The following is an 8848-nucleotide window of genomic DNA, read 5'->3' as shown; positions in this document are numbered from 1 at the left end:
TGGAAGATCACGTGTGTCTCGTATGGATTGAGAAGGGAAGATGACTTTTCTCTCAAAACAATCTAACAGGACTCGGTTTTCGTTGAGCCAATCCATTCCTAGGATGATGTCTAATCCTACTAAAGGGAGGCACACTAGGTCAGCAAGGTATGATCTATCTGAAATGAGGATGCAAACCCTCTGACAAACCTGCTGAGTTTCGACACTCTTACCGGCTGGGGTGGTCACTAGTAGGACATATGGTAGTTTGGTCATGCATAAACTGATTCTACTAGTAGCAGAGAGAGATATAAATGAGAAGCACCTGTATCGTATAGGATAGTTAAAGGAGCTCCATTAATTGTGCACTTACCCTCGATTCGATCTTCTAACTGGTGGGCTTCCTCGCTGCTGAGGGCAAGGACTCGTCCTTGACGTTGGGGTGCATCGGCAGAGGGTGGGGGAACTGCTGGACATTCCCTGGCGATATGCCCTGGCTGGAAACACCGGAAGCAGACATTTTTCCCAGCAAGGCACCTGCCCCTATGTTGCTTTCCACACGAGGCACATTCCTTGAGTTCGGTGGCCTTTGGTGAGGTGTCAGTGGGAGGTTTCTGGCGGTTCGTGCCCTGTTGAGATTGTCTTCCTGTAGGTCTTCCAAGAAAGGCCTTCTTCTGCGACAGCTGCTGAGAAGATCCTTGATTTAGCTGCCTTTTCTTGAAAGCCTCGCTTCTTTCTGACGCTAGTTTCTTGGTGCATTCCTCGATCACCTGGCACTTGCTAACAAGGGAGAAGAACTCCCGGATTTCCAGTGGGACTATTGCGGTTAAGATCTCTGCCCTGAGCCCTCCTTGATACTTCATACATTTCCACTTTTCATCTGGATTAGCCTTATACATTGCGAAAAATTTGCAGAGCCTCTCGAACTTCTCTGTGTACTCTGCAATACTCATCCTATCTTGCTTCAGTTGAAGAAACTCCATCTCCTTGGACTCTCGAGCAGAAAGGGGGAAGTACATCTTGTAGAAAGCTTCCTTGAAGGTGGCCCAGCTGAGATCTGTTCCAGCATCCTCCAACAACCGTCTTGCTCCATCCCACCAGAATTTGGCATCAGCTCTGAGCATGATAGTAGCGTAATTCACTTGCTGCACCTCAGTGCATGGAAAAATTGTGAATACTTTCTCCATTTCTGTCAGCCATTCCTCTGCCTTATCAGGGTCGAGGGCCCCACAGAATTCAGGCGGACCAATCTTCTTGAAATCAGCAAAAGTCATACGAGTTTGTCCCTCCTCCAGTCTGGGAGTATTGGGATCCCTGTCCCCAGTGGACAGTTGATGAGCCATCAGAGTAGTGACTTGGGCTTGCTCCTTCATTGCCTTGGCCATCTCCTTCATCTGCTTCGCTAGGGCTGAGGAGCTCGAGCTCGATCCACGCGGGCGTCCACGACTTGCCATGGGTCCCCTGTTTATGGATAACCATAGGAAGAGGTTTCATTGGTCATATCTCCTAGGATCGACTTTGCTCTGATACCATTAATGTAACAACCTAAGTCATATCCTATCATTGAGGGTCTTTAAATAAGGTGCCACACTTGATCAAGAAAAAGATTGACTTAATCATTGCGCAAGGAAGGAGTAAATGCGCGTAGAGCGGAAGATGAGTAGCACTAAAACGTTGGAATTTGAATAAAAGTGAAATAACATCTTAACCATGAGTACGTTTCAAAATACTTATAGGAAACAAGAAAAGAAACTAATTACATCCTAAACTAATCTCGTCGAAGAGGCCCCCATACTTGCATCCTATCCTATCCTTGATCAGGACTCTTCAGTTATTCATGAATCGAGGTACCAAGGGTTTTCTTCCAACACCTTTTCACGCAGTGAAGATCTGGTTTCGTTGTGTGGGATGAACTAGGACTCGATGGGCAGCTGGGATTCTCCTTACACGAACTCTCGACCTAAGTAGATAGTTTGGAGTACGGTAGTAGTGGTCGTAACTACCCACGCGTGCTTCGAGGGATCATACTCAGAAGTTACCCTCGGGGGCACTGCGTCGTCTCTATCCGTTGTGCCATGTTCCTCTGGAGACAGTATGGGAAAAGAAAGGGAGTGAGAACCTAACGTCTCAGTAGGAGTGCTATGCAACACCTCCATATCCATCTCCAGCCCACGTGCGGGATTTTAAAAAAACGTGCGTATAACATGGCATGTAATATGCATCTTTCTTGTAAAACATGTGTGCAAAAAAAAAGGAAAGCATATAGGAAAATAGAAGGATAACATCTTAAGTGACATCAACATAATCATAATTAAATCCAAAAGAAAAACATAGAAATCAAACTTTCATTCGTGCCTTCTCCTTTCTTAATTTATAACTTTTATGGAGGGTATTGAGCTCAAACCGGTATAAGTGGGAGTCCCCTTCCCTTACCGAAGGTTCTTATCCCAAACGTTTTGGCGATTACCTTCCCTTACCGAAGGATCATCTCGATCGATCACCTTCCCTTACCGAAGGATCATATCGATATCTTGTCTTTGGGGGTCACCTTCCCTTACCGAAGGATCATTCCCTCAGTTTAATTTACAATCAAAGTTATTTAGACATACACAAGAAGAGAGTCATATAAAAAAGATATATTATTATATAAAATTGATGGGATAGTCACCTTCCCTTACCGAAGGTTCTTATCCCAAACGTTTTTCGATCACCTCCCTTATCGAAGGATCATCTCGATCGATCACCTTCCCTTACCGAAGGATCATATCGATATCTTGTCTTTGGGGGTCACCTTCCCTTACCAAAGGATCATTCCCTCAGTTCGATTTACAATTAGGTTGTTTAAACATATACGAGAGAAAAATCATATAAGAAGAGATCATGCAAGAAAAGGGACAATTGTGATAATAAAGCGATATATGAAAATCATGAGACTCTAGCATGTGTATGGATTTTCTAATTAAAAGATCTTGGTAATATAATAGCATGGATTGAAAGAGGTCCTATCAAAGTGCAGAAAATAGGGGGCATTTTAAATAATTGCACAAAATATTAAAGAAATTATGTATTCTCGATCCTAAAGGAATAATATAATGGTGTAAACGATCATATGGGTGTACATAATAAGAATAGAATATATTAAATAATTGAATAAAATATTAAAGAAAGCATGTACTCTTGACTTTAAAGGAGTAATAATGACATAATGATATGCACATAATAGAATAGGGTATATTAAATATTTGAATAAAATATTTAAAAAAGCATGTACTCTTGACTTTAAAGGAGTAATAATAACATAATGATATACACATAATAGGATAGGGTATATTAAATATTTGAATAAAATATTTAAGAAAGCATGTACTCTTGACTTTAAAAGAGTAATAATGACATAATGATATAACAGGTCACATAGATGAACAAAATAGAATAAGGTATATTAAATATTTGAATAAAATATTATAAATAATAATATAATAATGTAAGAGATCACACATATGCATATAATAGAATATGGTATGTTGAACAAGACAGTATAAGAAGGCATGTACTCTTGGCCCTAAGGGGATATTAATAATATAATCATATGAAAGAGCACAAAATGAGTATAGTGAATAATTGAATGAACATCATAAGGAGACATATACTAATGATTCAAGAAGATATGAATGACATGGTGGATAGACATGATCAACATGAATAAAGGATGAGTGAAAGATAATAAATGCCATGATAACATTCGTGAATGGAAGAAAAATAAAAATAGAACATAACACATGCCAAGCATTTTAAAAACATAATTCCCTACACTTTTTCCTAACGTTTCTTCGAGCTTGCCTCTTGTGTTTGCCCACGGAATATTATTTTTTTTGTAGAGAGAGAAGGGAGAGGATTAGTATTTGAGAGGAGTGATTTTCTACCTATGGGTGCTCCCCTATTTATATACGTTTGGGGATGGGGTGGTTGGGGTATTTTAAATTTCAAACTGAGGGTGGTTACTAGGTTCCTATCCGAAATTTCAAAATTCTAATCTTATCCCCTAACCGATTTTCAAACTTCGAATTTAATTTTGTTTCTAGAAGGGGTGGTTGTTACATTATCACCCCCGTAAGAAAAGAATTTGTCCCCAAATTTTCTGTCTAAACTTGGTCGATAAGGGTCGTTTTAAATAACTTAGGGGTCTTACTAAAATTTGCTATTGTTGGGGAGAAAAGGAGATCCTCACCACGATTGTTACCTGTAAACAAGTTCGGGAACTTCTGTCTCATGTCTGCCTCTTTTTCCCACGTGTAGTCTCTGGAATTGCCGCTACCCCATGCCATTTTTACCAGTTGTATCGTCTTGCTCCTTAGTTGCTTCATGCTTCTGTCTATAATCTCTATGACCGGTAGTTCAAAAGTCAGGTCATCTTTGAGTGTTACATCCTCTTGCTGCAACACATGGCTTGGATCGTGCTGGTATTTTCGGAGTTGGGACACGTGGAATATGTTGTGTAGTCTTGATAGATTTGGTGGTAGGGCAAGCTGGTATGCCGACTTTCCTATACGCCGGAGGATTTGGAATGGACCCAGGTACCGGGGGCTTAGTTTTTGTACCTTAAGAGCCCTCCCTACTCCGGTGGTGGGGTGATTTTTAGGAATATGTGATCGCCTTCCTGAAATTCGAGGGGTTTTCTTCGTTGATCTGTATAACTCTTTTGTCGACTTTGGGCGGTGCGCATTCTTTCTCTTATCCTCTTGATATCTTCTGTGGTCTGTCTTACTAACTCCGGTCCTAAGTAGCCTTTATCTTCTGGTCCGTACCAGCATAAAGGAGATTGGCATCTTCGCCCGTACAGTTCCTCATATGGTGCCATCCCGATGCTACCATGGTAACTGTTGTTATAAGCAAACTCGATAAGTGGTAGGTGACTCTCCCACTTTCCTGGTCTGTCCAGGACACAAGCTCGTAACATGTCTTCCAACGTCTGGATGGTCCTCTTCGTTTGTCCATCTGTTTCCGGGTGGTATGACGTGCTCAGGCACAATTTTGTCCCGAATGCCTTCTGCAGTGCGTTCCAAAACCTCGAGGTGAATCTTGGGTCTCTGTCCGAGACTATGGTTGTTCGTACCCCATGTAACCTTACGATCTCTTTGATATATAGCGTGGCTAGTCTTTCCAATGAGTCGGTCGCCTTAACTGGTAGAAAGTGGGCAGTCTTTGTAAGCCGGTCCACGATGACCCATATATCGTCACGCCCTGCTTGAGTACGAGGTAGTCCCATGACGAAATCCATTGATATGTCCTCCCATTTCCACTCCGGGATGCCAAGGGGTTGCAATACCCCTGATCTCAGGTCAATCTTTGAGAACACTGTTGCACCTTGTAGTTGGTCCATCAAGTCATCTATTCTTGGGAGAGGATACTTGTTCTTCACCATGATTTTGTTGAGTTGCCTATAGTCCACGCAGAGACACATGCTGCCGTCCTTTTTCTTCACAAACAATACTGGAGCTCCCCAGGGAGAGGCACTTGGTCGGATGAATCCTTTTTGCAGCAGCTCCTCTAGTTGGTTCTTCAGTTCAGTGAGCTCCAATGGAGCCATCCGGTAAGGGGCTATGGAGATTGGCCCTGTCCCAGGCATCAGTTCTATGGAGAACTCAACCTCTCGTGTTGGGGGAAACGAGGGTATATCTTCGGGAAAGACATCTGAAAAGTCTTGTACTACTGGTATCTCACAGAACTCTCGATGGGAATCTGCTTTTACCGAATTTAGCAAGGCATATTCTTGCCTCGTACTTGTGTCTTCGGAGGATCTTGGAAGATCACGTGTGTCTTGTATGGATTGAGAAGGGAAGATGACTTTTCTCTCAAAACAATCTAACAGGACTCGATTTTCGTTGAGCCAATCCATTCCTAGGATGATGTCTAATCCTACTAAAGGAAGGCACACTAGGTCAGCAAGGTATGATCTATCTGAAATGAGGATGCAAACCCTCTGACAAACCTGCTGAGTTTCGACACTCTTACCGGCTGGGGTGGTCACTAGTAGGACATATGGTAGTTTGGTCATGCATAAACTGATTCTACTAGTAGCAGAGAGAGATATAAATGAGAAGCACCTGTATCGTATAGGATAGTTAAAGGAGCTCCATTAATTGTGCACTTACCCTCGATTCGATCTTCTGACTGGTGGGCTTCCTCGCTGCTGAGGGCAAGGACTCGTCCTTGACGTTGGGGTGCATCGGCAGAGGGTGGGGGAACTGCTGGACATTCCCTGGCGATATGCCCTGGCTAGAAACACCGGAAGCAGACATTTTTCCCAGCAAGGCACCTGCCCCTATGTTGCTTTCCACACGAGGCACATTCCTTGAGTTCGGTGGCCTTTGGTGAGGTGTCAGTGGGAGGTTTCTGGCGGTTCGTGCCCTGTTGAGATTGTCTTCCTGCAGGTCTTCCAAGAAAGGCCTTCTTCTGCGACAGCTGCTGAGAAGATCCTTGATTTAGCTGCCTGTTCTTGAAAGCCTCGCTTCTTTCTGACGCTAGTTTCTTGGTGCATTCCTCGATCACCTGGCACTTGCTAACAAGGGAGGAGAACTCCCGGATTTCCAGTGGGACTATTGCGGTTAAGATCTCTGTATTGAGCCCTCCTTGATACTTCATACATTTCCACTTTTCATCTGGATTAGCCTTATACATTGCGGAAAATTTGCAGAGCCTCTCGAACTTCTCTGTGTACTCTGCAATACTCATCCTATCTTGCTTCAGTTGAAGAAACTCCATCTCCTTGGACTCTCGAGCAGAAAGGGGGAAGTACTTCTTGTAGAAAGCTTCCTTGAAGGTGGCCCAGCTGAGATCTGTTCCAGCATCCTCCAACAACCGTCTTGCTCCATCCCACCAGAATTCGGCATCAGCTTTGAGCATGAAGGTAGCGTAATTCACTTGCTGCACCTCAGTGCATGGAAAAATTGTGAATACTTTCTCCATTTCTGTCAGCCATTCCTCTGCCTTATCAGGGTCGAGGGCCCCACAGAATTCAGGCGGACCAATCTTGTTGAAATCAGCAAAAGTCGTACGAGTTTGTCCCTCCTCCAGTCTGGGAGTATTGGGATCCCTGTCCCCAGTGGACAGTTGATGAGCCATCAGAGTAGTGACTTGGGCTTGCTCCTTCATTGCCTTGGCCATCTCCTTCATCTGCTTCGCTAGGGCTGAGGAGCTCGAGCTCGATCCACGCGGGCGTCCACGACTTGCCATGGGTCCCCTGTTTATGGATAACCATAGGAAGAGGTTTCATTGGTCATATCTCCTAGGATTGACTTCGCTCTGATACCATTAATGTAACAACCTAAGTCATATCCTATCATTGAGGGTCTTTAAATAAGGTGCCACACTTGATCAAGAAAAATATTGACTTAATCATTGCGCAAGGAAGGAGTAAATGCGCGTAGAGCGGAAGATGAGTAGCACTAAAACGTTGGAATTTGAATAAAAGTGAAATAACATCTTAACCATGAGTACGTTTCAAAATACTTATAGGAAACAAGAAAAGAAACTAATTACATCCTAAACTAATCTCGTCGAAGAGGCCCCCATACTTGCATCCTATCCTATCCTTGATCAGGACTCTTCAGTTATTCATGAATCGAGGTACCAAGGGTTTTCTTCCAACACCTTTTCACGCAGTGAAGATCTGGTTTCGTTGTGTGGGATGAACTAGGACTCGATGGGCAGCTGGGATTCTCCTTCCACGAACTCTCGACCTAAGTAGATAGTTTGGAGTACGGTAGTAGTGGTCGTAACTACCCACGCGTGTTTCGAGGGATCATACTCAGAAGTTACCCTCGGGGGGCACTGCGTCGTCTCTATCCGCTGTGCCATGTTCCTCTGGAGACAGTATGGGAAAAGAAAGGGAGTGAGAACCTAACGTCTCAGTGGGAGTGCTATGCAACACCTCCATATCCATCTCCAGCCCACGTGCGGGATTTTAAAAAAACGTGCGTATAACATGGCATGTAATATGCATCTTTCTTGTAAAACATGTGTGCAAAAAAAAAGGAAAGCATATAGGAAAATAGAAGGATAACATCTTAAGTGACATCAACATAATCATAATTAAATATAAAAGAAAAACATAGAAATCAAACTTTCATTCGTGCCTTCTCCTTTCTTAATTTATAACTTTTATGGAGGGTATTGAGCTCAAACCGGTATAAGTGGGAGTCCCCTTCCCTTACCGAAGGTTCTTATCCCAAACGTTTTGGCGATCACCTTCCCTTACCGAAGGATCATCTCGATCGATCACCTTCCTTTACCGAAGGATCATATCGATATCTTGTCTTTGGGGGTCACCTTCCCTTACCGAAGGATCATTCCCTCAGTTTAATTTACAATCAAGGTTATTTAGACATACACAAGAAGAGAGTCATATAAAAAAGATATATTATTATATAAAATTGATGGGATAGTCACCTTCCCTTACCGAAGGTTCTTATCTCAAACGTTTTTCGATCACCTTCCCTTACCGAAGGATCATCTCGATCGATCACCTTCCCTTACCGAAGGATCATATCGATATCTTGTCTTTGGGGGTCACCTTCCCTTACCGAAGGATCATTCCCTCAGTTCGATTTACAATTAGGTTGTTTAAACATATACGAGAGAAAAATCATATAAGAAGAGATCATGCAAGAAAAGGGACAATTGTGATAATAAAGCGATATATGAAAATCATGAGTCTCTAGCATGTGTATGGATTTTCTAATTAAAAGATCTTGGTAATATAATAACATGGATTGAAAGAGGTCCTATCAAAGTGCAGAAAATAGGGGGCATTTTAAATAATTGTACAAAATATTAAAGAAATTATGTATTCTCGATCCTAAAGGAATAA

General features: G+C 42.7%; 2 protein-coding genes across 2 annotated transcripts; both read right to left on the bottom strand.

Annotated features, from left to right (window-relative positions):
* Nucleotides 1-251: 251 nt before the first annotated feature.
* LOC148568545 (uncharacterized) lies at nucleotides 252-1433 on the bottom strand. The gene has a single exon (XM_088484722.1). It carries the CDS (start codon nucleotides 1431-1433, stop codon nucleotides 252-254), a length of 1182 nt encoding a protein of 393 aa, XP_088340848.1.
* A 3158-nt stretch (nucleotides 1434-4591) lies between these two features.
* Nucleotides 4592-7212, bottom strand: LOC148568544 (uncharacterized). Its single transcript, XM_088484721.1, has 2 exons — nucleotides 6296-7212; nucleotides 4592-6083 (listed from the first exon to the last, which is right to left on the bottom strand). The coding sequence occupies exons 1-2, from the start codon at nucleotides 7210-7212 to the stop codon at nucleotides 4592-4594; spliced, it is 2409 nt and encodes an 802-aa protein (XP_088340847.1).
* Between the last annotated feature and the right edge of the window lie 1636 nt (nucleotides 7213-8848).

The sequence above is a fragment of the Arachis ipaensis genome, chromosome B4 (assembly GCF_059453495.1).
Source record: "Arachis ipaensis isolate K30076 ecotype BB chromosome B4, ASM5945349v1, whole genome shotgun sequence".
Classification (NCBI taxonomy): domain Eukaryota; kingdom Viridiplantae; phylum Streptophyta; class Magnoliopsida; order Fabales; family Fabaceae; genus Arachis; species Arachis ipaensis.
Note: the sequence above shows the minus strand (reverse complement) of the source record. Positions and strands in the feature narration are given on the sequence as shown.

Coding starts and splice junctions, on each gene's coding strand:
- LOC148568545 (XM_088484722.1), bottom strand. CDS start 1,433: ATGGCAAGTCGTGGACGCCCGCGTGGATCGAGCTCGAGCTCCTCAGCC.
- LOC148568544 (XM_088484721.1), bottom strand. CDS start 7,212: ATGGCAAGTCGTGGACGCCCGCGTGGATCGAGCTCGAGCTCCTCAGCC. Junction 6,084..6,295: donor GGAAAGCAACATAGGGGCAG/GTGCCTTGCTGG, acceptor TATACGATACAG/GTGCTTCTCATTTATATCTC.